We start from the raw sequence: 16,018 nt of genomic DNA on the forward strand, positions 1-16,018 counted from the left end.
TCGCCTTATTGAGCCATCCTCAACGAAACAACTTCTTACCGTCCGCAAGAGACTCAAGTTCTTTGCTAACCTAAGATTATAAGCAAAGATATAATCCACTTGCACAGAATGTTGTGAACCCATTTTTTCATAGTTGTAAATTTCACTTTGCGCAATGGACAGTATAAACGCAATAAATAATGAAACTACCCAATACCACAATATTGCATGCTTATTATTATGCTACAGCATTTGGTGCACAACATTATGTGGAAGTGGACTATGTCTTTGCTTATAATGTTTGCTTACCTAAAACCTACTGTCCCTTGCGGACGCCAGTCAGTTGGTAACTGAAGATGGCTTAGCAAACTAGAACTAATTAGAAATAAAAACGGTTTATTTGTTGTTTAATTTTAAATGTGGAATTGTTCTATCAAGACGTGACGGAAGAATCAATAAATAAGAATTGTTTATTACATAGGTAAGACAATTCCAGTCATCTATATGCTCTACTTAGTTGATGTCAGCGTTTTCTTGTGATACTCTTCTTTTACTTATGCCTTTATCCTGCAATTGCGCGGGATCGGCGTGACTACAAATGGCCGGCCACTATGGCTGAGCGGTACTAGACGCTTCAGTCTGGAACCGCGTGGCCGCTACGGTCGCAGTTTCGAATCCTGCCTCGGGCATGGATGTGTGTGATGTCCTTATGTTGTTAGGTTTAAGTAGTTCTAAGTCTTAGGGGACTGATGACCTCAGGTGTTAAGTCCCATAGTGCTCAGAGCCATTTGAACCATTGTTTGAACTCAGACGTTAAGTCCCATAGTGCTCAGAGCCATTTCAACCATTTGAACTACTAGTGGCTTTCGCGCCGTTAGTTTAAGTGGTGCGTTTCCTGTGCCACTCCATTACCTGCGCTGTACGATGCATCCCTGAAAAGACGCACATGGGTAGGGAGTAGACAGCCACAATTAACTAGAACATAGTATACGGAGGTGAATTCTGTGTGCCGGAAGAAGTGGCCTTGCGGTTCTAGGCGCTACAGTCTGGAATCGGGCGACCGCTACGGTTGCAGGTTCGAATCCTGCCTCGGGCATGGATGTGTGTGATGTCCTTAGGTTAGTTAGGTTTAATTAGTTCTAAGTTCTAGGCGGCTGATGACCTCAGAAGTTAAGTCGCATAGTGCTCAGAGCCATTTGAACCATTTGAATTCTGTGTAATTGTTGTCTTCAAATAAAAGTGTTATTTCTGTTCGTGTCACTGTGTATTTCTTTCAGTTAACTTCTGTACTATACTGTCGCAGTACTTTCAATGTGTGGTCCAAGATTCATCGAAGTTTGTAACTTAGCAGCGTCACTTGCTAAAGCTACTTTCGTCCGTAAGTTCTGCACAACAGTGTATATCGCAGTGAACTACGAACCTCCGTGATTGAAGTTAGAGGTCCAGATATTTTAATAGTCCTGCGTCAGTATTAAAGTAGTATCTTTTTTAACAAGGGCGTTTCCTCGTGCAACGTATAATATACTTGCGAACGCTGCTGACAGATACATGCAACGTACATTACTCTGAACTCTTAGAATATATCGAAGGCTTCTGGAATGATTCTATAATTACATGACTGGAGTGTTCAGAAATAGGAAGGCATTAACCAATACAAAAGCTTATGTAATTTATCAGAATAAATTATAATATTCTTAAAGATAATAACTAATAATAGGATGTGTCTTCTTAATTGCCAAAATATTACAATCAGAGTACACAAATGATAATGTAGTTATGAAGTTACTTTCGTCTTGTGTGTTAAAACATTTCCACTTCCAGACAGAATAGATAATGCGTTACCAATGGATTACTAAACAGTATCCTTTTAAAAAGAGACAATAAATAATAGGTAGACCCGTGGTCTAGGGAACAGCCGGTTGGCCTCTGTAATAAAAAAACTGAGAGGAAGGATCAACCACCGAACTTGAACAGGATGTCTTGCGACGTCCGCAACGACCAAACACAACGATCAATAACGAACAAAATGCAAAAAAAAAGAAAAAGGGGTAGCATCTTTGATTCATAATCAAAATGTCTTCGGTCCCGGTTTCGATCAACGCCAATGCCTAAATTTTGATAAATAATCAGCATTGGCGGACGAAGACTTCCTGTATAAGAAGTCAGCCTCATTCTGCCAACGGCCTTGTCAAAGAGGGCGGAGGAACGGATAGATGTGCAGGGCACTCTCTGGTCACAGGAGGGGAAATTGCCCTAAAGGCGGAAGAATCAGCAATGATCAACTTGTGGCCTGTAATTGAAGAAGTGTCATGAAGATCTCTCCATTGGCAAAAGACTCCGGAATAGTCCCCCATTCGGATCTCCGGGAGGGGACTGCCAAGGGGGAGGTGTCCATGAGAAAAAGATTGAATAATCAACGAAAGGATAACGTTCTACGAGTCGGGGCGTGGAATGTCAGAAGCTTGAACGTGGTAGGGAAACTAGAAAATCTGAAAAGCGATATGCAAAGGCTCAATCTAGATATAGTAGGGGTCAGTGAAGTGAAGTGGAAGGAAGACAAGGATTTCTGGTCAGATGAGTATCGGGTAATATCAACAGCAGCAGAAAATAACAGGTGTAGGATTCGTTATGAATAGGAAGGTAGGGCAGAGGGTGTGTTACTGTGAACAGTTCAGTGACTGGGTTGTTCTAATCAGAATCGACAGCAGATCAACCCCGACAACGATAGTTCAGGTATACATGCCGACGTCGCAAGCTGAAGGTGAACAGATAGAGAGAGTGTATGAGGATATTGAAAGGGTAAAGCAGTATGTAAAGGGGGACGAAAATCTAATAGTAATGGGCGACTGGAAAGCAGTTGTAGGGGAAGGAGTAGAAGAAAAGGTTACAGGAGAATGTGGCCTTGGGACAAGGAATGAAAGAGGAGAAAGACTAATTGAGTTCTGTAACAAGTTTCAGCTAATAATAGCGAATACCCTGTTCAAGAATCACAAGAGGAGGAGGTATACTTGGAAAAGGCCGGGAGATACGGGAAGATTTCAATTAGATTACATCATGGTCAGACAGAGATTCCGAAATCAGATACTGGACTGTAAGGCGTACCCAGGAGCAGATATAGACTCAGATCACAATATAGTAGAGATGAAGAGTAGGCTGAAGTTCAAGACATTAGTCAGGAAGAATCAATACTCAAAGAAGTGGGATACGGAAGTACTAAGGAATGACGAGATACGTTTGAAGTTCTCTAACGCTATAGATACAGCAATAAGGATTAGCGCAGTAGGCAGTACAGTTGAAGAGGAATGGACATCTCTAAAAAGGGCCATTACGGTAGTTGGGAAGAAAAACATAGGTACAAAGAAGGTAGCTGCGAAGAAACCATGGGTAACACAAGAAATACTTCAGTTGATTGATGAAAGGAGGAAGTACAAACATGTTCCGGGAAAATAAGGAATACAGATATACAAGTCACTGAGGAATGAAATAAACAGGAAGTGCAGGGAAGCTAAGACGAAATGGCTTCAGGAAAAATGCGAAGACATTGAAAAAGATGTGATTGTCGGAAGGACAGACTCAGCATACAGGAAAGTCAAAACAACCTTTGGTGACATTAAAAGCAACGGTTGTAACATTAAGAGTGCAACAGGAATTCCACTGTTAAATGCAGAGGAGAGAGCAGATAGGTGGAAAGAATACTTTGAAAGCCTCTATGAGGGTGAAGATGTGTCTGATGTGATAGAAGAAGAAACAGGAGTCGATTTAGAAGAGATAGGGGATCCGGTATTAGAATCGGAATTTAAAAGAGCTTTGGAGGACTTACGGTCAAATAAGGCAGAAGGGGTAGATAACATACCATCACAATTTCTAAAATCATTGGGGGAACTCGCAACAAAACGACTATTCACGTTGGTGTGTAGAATATATGGGTCTGGAGACATACCATCTGACATTCGGAAAAGCATCATCCACACAATTCCGAAGACGGCAAGAGCTGCCAAGTGCGAGAATTATCGCACAATCAGCTTAACAGCTCATGCATCGAAGCTACTTACAAGAATAATATACAGAAGAATGGAAAAGAAAGTTGAGAATGCGCTAGGTGACGATCGGTTTGGCTTTAGGAAAAGTAAAGGGACGAGAGAGGCTATTCTGACGTTACGGCTAATAATGGAAGCAAGGCTAAAGAAAAATCAAGACACGTTCATGGGATTTATCGACCTGTAAAAAGCGTTCGACAATATAAAATGGTGCAAGCTGTTCGAGATTCTGAAAAAAAGTAGGGGTAAGCTATAGGGAGCGCGGGGTCATATACAATACGTACAACAACCAAGAGGGAATAATAAGAGTGGACGATCAGGAACGAAGTGCTTTTATTAAGAAGGGTGTAAGACAAGGCTGTAGCCTTTCGCCCCTACTCTTCAATCTGTACATCGAGGAAGCAATGATGGAAATAAAAGAAAGGTTCAGGAGTGGAATTAAAATACAAGGTGAAAGGATATCAATGATGCGATTCGCTGATGACATTGCTATCCTGAGTGAAAGTGAAGAAGAATTAAATGATCTTCTGAACGGAATGAACAGTCTAATGAGTACACAGTATGGTTTGAGAGTAAATCGGAGAAAGACGAAGGTAATGAGGAGTAGTAGAAATGAGAACAGCGAGAAACTTAACATCAGAATTGATGGTTACGAAGTCAACGAAGTTAAGGAATTCTGCTACCTAGCCAGTAAAATTCCCAATGACGGACGGAGCAAGGAGGATATCAAAAGCAGACTCGCTATGGCAAAAAAGGCATTTCTGGCCAAGAGAAGTCTACTAATATCAAATACCGGTCTTAATTTGAGGAAGAAATTACTGATGATGTACGTCTGGAGTACAGCATTGTATGGTAGTGAAACATGGATTGTGGGAAAACCGGAACAGAAGAGAATTGAAGCATTTGAGATGTGGTGCTATAGACGAATGTAGAAAATTAGGTGGACTGATAAGGTAAGGAATGAGGAGGTTCTACGCAGAATCGGAGAGGAAAGGAATATGTGGAAAACACTGATAAGGACAAGGGACACGATGATAGGACATCTGCTAAGACATGAGGGAATGACTTCCATGGTACTAGAGGGAGCTGTAGAGGGCAAAAACTGTTGAGGAAGACAGAGATTGGAATACGTCAAGCAAATAATTGAGGACCTAGGTTGCAAGTGCTACTCTGAGATGAAGAGGTTAGCACAGGAAAGGAATTCGTGGCTGGCCGCATCAAACCAGTCAGTAGACTGATGACCAAAAAATAAAAAATAAAAAGAATAAAAATAAAAATAAACGAGGGACTGTGACGACTTTGGAATTTTTCCAAAGTGCGGATACTAAAATATATATCCACATGCACTGCAATGCTTCAGAGTATCAAATAGAATTGTTTTCGTAGAATAAATATTGTCTGCTTTCAGACCAAAAGCGCAATAAAATATTCGAAAAACAAAACATACCGCACATGTAATACCTCACTTCAGCGTTTGGCGCGGTTAATCCGCAACACGAAGGTCCTGTTAATGGATTCCGCTGAGAAAAGCTGTTATACTAGAGCAACGAAACGAACTGTAAATTAAATTATTTAGCTCATTCCGTATCACAATCAAATTTATACGAATTGATTTTATGTCTGAAACTGAGTTCACTGAATTTTAAACAAATTTGCATTTTAGTTTCTATTTTTCTGCGACGTATTCTAATTGTGTAAGTCATTTAATGAAAATCTTGGGTATTAATCTATTCAGCTGTATTTAGGTCCTTTACTACTGTACCACTACCTGTTTCGCGGCATTAAAGCCCCATCTTCATGTGACATATGTTTAAAACGTTAGAGCGGAAAAGCTCAGAATCTTTTTCCCAATATTTGTTGTTTGTCAAATACAAAACACCGCTAAAAGACGGCATTTCCTGAATTAAAAAGTGCTGTGGTTGCGCTTGCCCCTCTTCAAGGTTATCTGTATTTAATGAAAAATTCTCGGCTGCATGATTCGTCAGTTTTCTAATATTATCAATGAAACATCGATACACGGGTTCAAAGCTTTTTACAGGATTGTCGGAGGCGTTATCCACATATTTGGTGAATTATATTGTTTTTCTGCCGAAACGTGTAATTGTAATATCTCCTCAGTTATAAAGCACCATCTCCACAGAGAAGCAATGCAATATTTATAACTCTAAAATCTGCCTAGGTAACTCTCGAAGAGATACGTAAGTCGCGGCGCTTCGTGGGGTGCATTTTAGTTCAATTATTGGCATTTAAAACAACTGAGGCTACTTGTTAGATTTCCTCAACCGTGACCTGAAAGTCTTATTACCAATCGATAACAAGAAAGTGGATGAAATCCTGAGAACAAAGGAAGAAATGAGACTTATTCGGAACTGAAATTCCTCATCTGCTGAAATCCACTCAGAGTGCTACAAACCATGAGGTGTACATTTAATACTAAAATTATTCAGTTTGCTTATTAGAGGCCATTGTAGAGTCTATCTGGGACTTCCCTACCAATCTACGTGACGTCACAGAAAGTTTCTCGCGTCCATTCATCCAGGATATTTGAAAATTCTTCATATTGAGAAAAACCATATATTAAACCATATAAAAACTATATATTGATCATTTTTATTAATCTCCGAAACTCACAGTACTGTATATAGTAATGGATGTTCTGTCAAGTGCTCCTCTACCGAAATGTAGTAGCATGAAGAGTGGGTGCTGTGACTCAGTACATTCTTACGTGACACTATCGACCCTTGGCTGGGTTTAAGCCTCAGAACTGTGTGGAATGCCACGACTTACTTGAGCACAAGGTTTTTGTCATGTGGGGTATTTTATATGCCGGTAACATTCCCACCAAAAGCGGCCTTCTTTATCCAGAACTAAATGATTGCTAGAACAGGATTTCGTCTAGTTACATACTGAAGAGATACACTATAAATGGGGCATTGAACATTCACAGAACTTAGATTTTACGGCATAATAAGGCAAATGGAACATGAGTCAGTGGGAAACAACCACAATGCACACGTTTTCCCTGGCGAATAATCAGCGTCTTCCCACATCGATTTTTTGATTCGACTGGCTACAGCAAATGAAATTCAATCAAGTGATGGACGGTAAATGTTTCTTGGCAACCGAAGGATTCGAAAATTGAGATAGTCGTCCTGCAAGAACACATGCAACGATACAGTGAACACTCCGGAGTAGATGCAGTGAGCAATAATTATTAACCTCAACACCTTGTGTCTATTCTAGTTAATTAATTAATAAGAGCGGTATACATTCACTACGAGCGCCAATCTTAATGTACCGGATTAGATGAAATTTAAACTAAGATGTTTAAGTAAACAGTCACAGTCAAAGGAGAAGGGATAGCACAACTATCAGTATACTGACTCCCATATCTTTCGTAATTATTTACTATATAATTAGCATGTGTAAAGATGGCGTCCCATTTATCTTGACTGCCCCAAATAACTGTTTGTTCAGATGAAAGCTACAAAATGTTTGAAGCAAATGTTCTGTAGCCATAAGGGGACATCAATCAGCATGATTGCCTTCGTTGTAGCTTTGATTTTTACAAAGATATGAATAGCGGTATGACATTTTTAAATGGCACCCTGTATTTTATATTCGGTAATTCATTTCCTCTCCTAAAGACCTATTCAAAGTCGGCCGGAGTGGCTGAGCGGTTCTAGGCGCCGCGCGACCGCTACGGTCGCAGGTTCGAATCCTGCCGCGGGCATGGATGTGTGTGATGTCCTTAGGTTAGTTAGGTTTAAGAAGTTCAAGGTTCTAGGGGACTGATGACCTCAGAAGTTAAGTCCCATAGTGCTCAGAGCCATTTGAACCTATTCAAAAATTTATCACAAACTCGTCCACTTGCTGAAGTTGTCAGAAAACAAATGAAAACCAAGTAAAAACATAACGCATAATCGACTTTGACTCTCCTGTACCATGGTTCAGTAGTAGAACATTCAAAGGTGCTCAAAGTGGCGACCGTGGACACTGATACACTGGTGCACTCGTTGAATGAAAGAATTATTTACTGCTTATAGTGTTGCCTGCTGAAGAGGATTACAAGCAAGCACGTTACGTTCCTGCATGTCCTCTGGAGTTGTTGGAATATCGCGATAAACAACGTCTTTAATGCATCCCAAAGAAATAAATCCCTAGGATTTAAATCAGGAGACCTAATAGCCCAAGTAACTGTTCCTCCTCGACCAATCCACCTGGCTGTATACCTTCGGTTCTGAACACGACGTGCACGCAAGGCATTATGTGCTGGACGTCCATCGTATTGATACGACATAAGCATTCTAGCTCTTAGCGGAACTTCATCCAAAAGAGGAGGAAGAATTCGTCTGAGGAAGTTGGCATACGCTGTCCCGTTTGGACTACCGTTGATGAAATAAGGGCCAATAATTGTAATACCAAGCGTCCCACACCAGACGTAAGCTCTCCATTGACGCTGATGTTCCACCTTGGGTTGTCGCTGGAGCAATAATGTATGTTCCCTGTATTTACCTATTCTTTGTTTGAGAAGGAACATTCATCGGTAGATAGAATATTGGAAAGAATTTCGGACTGACGAGGATTTGCTGCTGTACCCACTGAAAGAACTGTACACGGTTCTGGAAATCATTCCCATGTAATGCTTGATGCAGATGTTCATGGTAAGGATGGAACCAGTGACGTGTAAGAGACTGTACACTGGTTCTAGAAAAGCTTATCTTGTGTTCAAGCTGTCGTGTGCTCTCATTTCGATTCATAGCAACGGAAGCGAAAACAGTAACTTCAGCAGCTCCGTCTGAGCGAGTGCTACGACGATTGCGTCGTCGTGGGTTGGAACTTCCCGTTTCCTGAAGCGTGGCAGCAAGATGAGAAAACATCCGTCGGGAACGTGGTTTCTTGTCAGGATATCGCTCTCTGTACAGTTCCGCTGCCTGCGTAGCATTTACCCTACCTTCAACTACAACAATAAAAGAAACGTTATGTCGATACAATTTGTAGGAAGGACAGCCTTTACTATATGCCTGCTCTACACAACAGTATTTAAAAGGACTAAACTACTGTACTAAATGTAGCTGTACATAAGAATCCAGTATTGAAATTACTGTTCTGCTGACTTACATTCACCATAGAAGAGTAGCATTACTGCCTTCCCTTCGTTGGTATAGATTCTACTCACACAACTCTTCAACTGACGATGGGTGACGGAATGACGGGTGTGCTTTCTAATTATGTTTGCATTTGTCCTCTGTCAACGGCAGCACGTGGATGAGTTCCATTACCGGGGAGACCCTCACTAAGCGCTGGGAGCGTCAACGTAAATGTTGTATTATGTACTCAATAAAATTGTGTTTCAGTGAATGGTACACTGTGATACATTACTGAATAGGTCTTTGGGAGAGGAAATGAATTACCGAATAAAAAATACAGGGTTAAGTTTAGAAAAGTCATACCACTGTTCATATCTTTGTAAAATACAAAGCTACAGCGAAGGAAATCTTGGTGATTGGTGTCCCCCTGACGGCTAAAGAACCTTTACTTGAATCATTTTGTAATTTGCATCTGGACAAACAGTTATTTAGTGTGGTCAAGATAAATCGGACACCATGTATAGCCAGTCATTGTGACCGTGCGGTTCTAGGCGCTTCAGTGCGGAACCGTGCTGCTGCTACAGTCACTGGTTCGAATCCTGCCTCGGACATGGACGTGTGTGATGTCCTTAGGTTAGTTATATTTAGGTACTTCTAAGTCCAGGGGACTGATGACTTCAGATGTTAAATCCCATAGTGCTTAGAGCCATTTGAACCACCCTGTACATAAAAAGTAAGGATGAAAAGAATGGGAAATTATGTTTGACATGCGTCAACTTCCAATTAAACATCACATATTACTCGAAGAACAGTTTTGCTGCATTCATTCAGACTTTGAGGCGTAGTTTTGGAACATGTCAGTTTATGTTATTCCTACAGGGGCGATAAACATATTTGGCCGATAGTTGCATTGACTGAATCAACTGCGGGAGCACGTGGTTCTGGCAGATGGAAGTGTGCAAAATTAACAACAAAATCCTTCAAGAATCAGTGAAGTAGAGATGCCAAAACCGGAATGACTAGCCTTCCTGTATCAGGCTTCTTAAAGTACAATAGCTACAAGCTGTCTTTCAATTTCATCAGTGGCCATGAGACCGGTCCGTCGTTCTCATTTTGTTTTGACTGCCCAGTTAATGTGTTGACTTCTACGGTCAGGAACTATCTTTACACTGAAGCGCCAAAGAAATCGGTATAGGAATGGGTTTTCAAATACGGCGCTGGGTCTGCAGCACCTATGTAAGACAAAAAGTGTCTGGTGCAGTTGTTACATCGGTTACTGCTCTTCCAAAGCAAGTTATCAAGATTTAAGTGAGTTTGAACGTGGCGTCATAGTCAACGCACGAGCGGTGGGACAGAGTATCTCAGATTTAGCGATGAACTGAAGATTTTCCCGTACGACCATTTCACGAGTGTACCGTGATTGCCAGTAATCCGGTAAAACGTCACATCTCCGACATCGCTGCGGCTCGAAAATAGCAACGACGACTGAAAAGAATCGCTCATTGTGACAGAAGTGCAACTCTTCAGCAAATTACAGAAAATTTTAATGCTGGGCCATCAACATGTGTCAGCCTGTGAACTATTGAACGAAACGACACGATATGGGCTTTCGGAGCCGAACGTCCACTTGTGTACCCGTGATGAGTGCACGGCACAAAGCTAGACGACTCGCCCATGCTCGTCAACACCGACATTGGACTGTTGATAACTGGAAACATGTTGCCGGCTTGGATGAGTCTTGTTTTAAATTGTAACAAACCGGATGGACTTTTACAGGCATGGAGACATTCTCATGAACCGATGGACACTGCAGGGGACTGTTCAAGTTGGTGGAGGCTCTGTAATGGCTTGGGGCTTGTGCAGTTAGAGTGATTTTGGACCTCTCATGCGTCTAGATACGAATCTGACAGGTGACACATACGTAAGCGTCCTGTCTGATCAGCTGCATCCGTTCATGTCCGTTGTGCAGGGCTACAGGAACACTCTTCAGAGCTTAAACACTTCCGGTGGCCACCAAAATACGCATAGATGAACATTATTGAGCATATCTGGGATGCTTGCAACGTGCTGTTCAGAAGAGAATCCACCCCTTGGTAAAGTAAGGATTTATGGACAGCCCTGCAAGATTCTTGGTGTCAATTCCCTCCGGCGCTACTCCAGGCATTAGTCGAGTCGAAGCCAAGTAGAGTTGCGGCACTTCTGTGTGCTCGCGCGAGCCCTACACGGTATTAGGCGGCTGTACCAGATTCTTTCTCTCTTCAGTGTGTAAAAAGCATTGTGATAGACAACTTGAATGAACAACTGCCACATTTAATTTTTCATTATCGTATAAGCTGGCTTTCCCTTGGCGCCAAATTCGGCTTGGTAGGCTATGATCAGTAGAGGTCAATCAATAATGGGAAGCAGATCACAGGGTCATAAAGTTTTGCAGCTTCTGAAGAAGCATCTACGACTGATATGAAGCCATTATAGAGTGCACATAGCATTCCAGAGAGATTGTGAATCCTCTGCAGCGTATTGCTTCTTCAGACAGAAGATCATATTATTCCGTTGAGCACTTTGCGTAGCAAAATATCAATTAACCTCTCTTGCAGCTATTCTCTAAGAACCGAGCTGTGTCCCTGATTCCTACATTTTTTTCCTATATTTAATCAGTTACGAGAAGTAATAGATCACATACTGTACAATGCAATCAATGGCCAATAAACCGGTCTCTCACAGAGGACCAGCCTGCGCAGACAGTTTCATTCAAGAATTACGCCGGGGACTCATACAAACTCACAGATAGGGACATCGTATTTGGCCGGAAGCAAAGTTCTCGTTACTCACGCATTACTTTGTTTGCGTGATGTTCTGAGGCGATACTAATGAGGGACGTTCAGAGAGGAACGAGCTGGCGTCGACACAAGTCTTCGCACTGGCGACTGTAGAGCTAGTGAAGGACTTTGCTTTTGAAGCATAGTGAATGTAAAACACTCCACGGAACATTGGCGGTGACACCGTAGACGAAAGTTGAAAGTGGAAGGAGGAAAGGAGAGGGACTGGATTACTACCGTGGATTAATTTCACAACAATTTAGGACTTTTCATCATTTTAAGGATAATTGTATGTCTGTTAATACGAGTATAAGGGCCATTTGCAATAGATAATTGGATCAGTGTGTAGAGAGTTTACAACTCGAGCTTCCGCAGATATTGCATTCCCCTACAGGTAAGTAACAAGCAGTATCGAACTCCCAGACTTAAATATACTCGTAAGAAACCTTGTAACAAACCATGGCTTACTAAGGGTATAAAAATATCTTGTAACCGGAAAAGGGAAATGTATCTGACAGCAAGAAAGATTAGTGACCCAGAAACTATCAAACATTATAAAAACTACTGTGCTATATTAAGAAAAGTTATTAAAAAATCCAGGAGTATGTGTATCATGTCTGAAATCAGCAACTCTGATAATAAAATTAAAACAATTTGGAATATTATTAAAAGAGAAACAGGTCAACCAAGAGCAGAGGAAGACAGTATTACCATCAAATTGAATGAAAACTTTACGAACAAAAAGTCAGAAGTTGAAAATATTGTTAATAATCATTTTCTAAATGTTGTGGATATAGTAGGATCCAGGTGTTCATTAGAAGATGCTAGGCTGTTAATGGAAGAGGCCATACCTAAGCAATTTGATACAATTGAAATCTCACCCACTTCTCCCTCTGAAATTAGGAAAATAAACTTGCTTAAAAGCAAAATACTAAAAGCTTGTTCTCAACAGATAAGTAAGATTCTCAGCCACCTGTGTAATAGCTCTCTGCAACAGGGCATTTTCCCTGATAGACTGAAATATGCTATTGTTATACATTTGCATAAAAAGGGGGATAGATCTGATGTCAACAATTACCGTCCAATCTCCCTTCTAACAGCTTTATCCAAAACTTTGAGAAAGTAATGTATTCAAGAGTAGCTTCACATATCTGTAAAAATGAAGTACTAACAAAATGTCAGTTTGGTTTCCAGAAAGGTTTTTCAACAGAAAATGCCATATATGCTTTCACCAATCAAATTTTGAATGATCTGAATAACCGAACACCACCCATTGGGATTTTTTGTGATCTCTCAAAGGCTTTTGATTGTGTAAATCATGAAATTCTGCTAGACAAGCTCAAGTATTGTGGAAGAGTGCAGAAAGTTGAAATAAGTAGTTCTCGTAACATGCAAAGATCAGCACATTCCTCAAACTGGGGAACTATCAAGAATGGGGTGCCACAAGGGTCAGTCTTGGGTCCTTTGTTGTTCTTATTATATATTAATGACTTGCCATTCTATATTCATGAAGAGGCAAAGTTAGTTCTCTTTGCTGATGATACAAGTATAGTAATCACACCTGACAAACAAGAATTAACTGATGAAATTGTCAATACTGTCTTTCAGAAAATTACTAAGTGGTTCCTTGTAAATGGACTCTCACTGAATTTTGATAAGACACAGTACATACAGTTCCGTACAGGGAATGGTATGACGCCATTAATAAATATAGACCTTAATCAGAAGCATATAGCTAAGGTAGAATATTCCAAATTTTTAGGTGTGTCCATTGATGAGAGATTAAATTGGAAGAAACACATTGATGATCTGCTGAAACGTTTGAGTTCAGCTACTTATACAATAAGGGTCATTGCAAATTTTGGTGATAAACATCTTAGTAAATTAGCTTACTACGCCTATTTTCAGTCATTGCTTTCATAAGGCATCATATTTTGGGGGAATTCATCACTGAGGAATAAAGTATTTATTGCACAAAAGCGTGTAATCAGAATAATAGCTGGAGTCCACCCAAGATCATCCTGCAGACATTTATTTAAGGATCTAGGGATATTCACAGTAGCTTCTCAGTATATATACTCTCTTATGAAATTTGATATTAACAACCAAACCCAATTCAAAAGTAATAGCAGTGTGTATAACTACAATACTAGGAGAAAGGATGATCTTCACTATTCAAGATTAAATCTAACTTTGGCACAGAAAAGGGTGAATTATACTGGCACTAAAGTCTTTGGTCACTTACCAAATAGTATCAAAAGTCTGACAGATAACCAACAAGTATTTAAGAAGAAATTAAAAGAATTTCTGAATGACAACTCCTTCTACTCCATAGAGGAATTTTTAGATATAAATTAAGAAAAAAAAAGAAAAAATATTTAAAAAATAAAAAAATAAAAATAAAAAATAAAGAAAAACAAAAAACACAAAAAAATAAAGTTGTTATATTAACTTAAATATGTTGTTAAATGAACCTAATTATGTCATGTATTAGAAAATTCGACTCGTTCCACATCATTACGAAATATCGTATTCATGATCCATGGAACTAGTATTAATCTAATCTAATCTAGACAAGCTGCGACGTTTGACCGAAATGAACAAAGTTGTCCACAGCCCGACCGAGTACCAACAGAGATGCGGCGTGTGTTGCAGCGCGCCACTGGAGGAGCGCGACGGCCTAGCGTCGTTCTCGCAGTGCCGCGTGCTGCGGCGCAACTTCTCGGCGCTGCTGGCCGCCGCGCCCTCTGAGGATGAGCTGCTGCTGCTGCCGCGGCCCGCGGACGACGCCAGCGCCGCCGCCGGGCCCTGCCACAGCGGCTGGCACTTCGACTACTCGCAGTACGCCACCACCGTCATCACGGAGGTCAGTCCGCGCCGCCTACCCCTAATGAGCGCTTCGCAACTCTCCCAAATCCACTGCTTAGTCGCTGTAACGCTTTAGGCTGGATATCGGTCACTTTGGTAACCTGGTGCAAATGATATTCTACAAATCATCAATGATACCCATAAAAGTAAGAGCGGTAAAGTTCTGCGTTTTCTGCCTAAAACTGCCAATCAGGCCAGACAATCTGCCATGCCATCCTCTGACGAAAGTTTCACTTGATGTGGTATGGAGATACGTGTCGTCAGCAAACCGCCTTCCTGATCCAGAGCACGCAAACCTCCTACAGGCGATGAGGATTGCGTAGTCAGGATCTGGAGAGCTATGCCAGCTGAAGCTTAGCTGTAAGACGGGTCATCCAAGTTGGGCAGGACAAAGGGGAGGAAACCTACTAAGTGTGTCCCCCAACGACCCTTTCTCCAAATACCTGCCCTGCCTCTTTTCGTGTCACCTCCAGTTACAAGTAAAGTGATTGAGAAAATTTCAGCGCCAGGGAAGCCTGCCTCTCTAGGGGAGTAAACCCTTAAAAGAAAATCAGGCAAGCTGGGAGGTCACAACGTGGCAGCCCCATTATCAAAACATATTTTCACCGCCCTCGTAAGGTGACCAGGTGAATGGTTTCAGTTACCACTAATACCCAAAAACAGGTGCAGATCAAGGTCACATCTAATGACAGCAGTGATGTAAAGAGAGCAACCACACTACTTGTTAGAGCAGGTTGCTTACATCAGGGGCAAACATACATTCAGGGGTAAACCTATTGTTATGTTTTGACTAAAATGTCCTTAACCCACTGTTCTGTTAAGTGGGTTATGTCCCCCACAGGGATAATCCATCATTCTGATAAATCATCCCTTGTCTCCCCCTTCCTCTCCCCCTCCTCCTCCACCTCCACTCTGGAACTTCCTTCGCTGATACAAGTACACTTCCAGGCCTGAGTTACTTGAAAACCCACTTCCCATTAATTAATTGATTAAATCTGTTAATTAACCCCTCCCAATTTGGGAGACCTCCCACCATTCACTCGTCTACATCTACATCTACATCCATACTCCGCAAGCCACCTGACGGTGTGTGGCGGAGGGTACCCTGAGTACCTCTATCGGTTCTCCCTTCTATTCCAGTCTCGTATTGTTCGTGGAAAGAAGGATTGTCGGTGTGCTTCTGTGTGGGCTCTAATCTCTCTGATTTTATCCTCATGGTCTCTTCGCG

The 16,018-nt window shown here is 41.3% G+C and overlaps 1 protein-coding gene across 1 annotated transcript in view; it reads left to right on the top strand.

Annotated features, from left to right (window-relative positions):
- Nucleotides 1–14,518: 14,518 nt before the first annotated feature.
- The window catches only part of LOC124788919 (beta-alanine transporter-like), a 462,896-nt gene continuing 461,396 nt past the window's right edge, over nucleotides 14,519–16,018 (top strand). The window contains exon 1 of the mRNA XM_047256201.1: nucleotides 14,519–14,788. Coding sequence (XP_047112157.1) covers nucleotides 14,519–14,788 — 270 coding nt within the window. The remainder of the gene's footprint in view (nucleotides 14,789–16,018) is intronic.

The sequence above is a fragment of the Schistocerca piceifrons genome, chromosome 3, assembly GCF_021461385.2.
Source record: "Schistocerca piceifrons isolate TAMUIC-IGC-003096 chromosome 3, iqSchPice1.1, whole genome shotgun sequence".
Lineage (NCBI taxonomy): Eukaryota > Metazoa > Arthropoda > Insecta > Orthoptera > Acrididae > Schistocerca > Schistocerca piceifrons.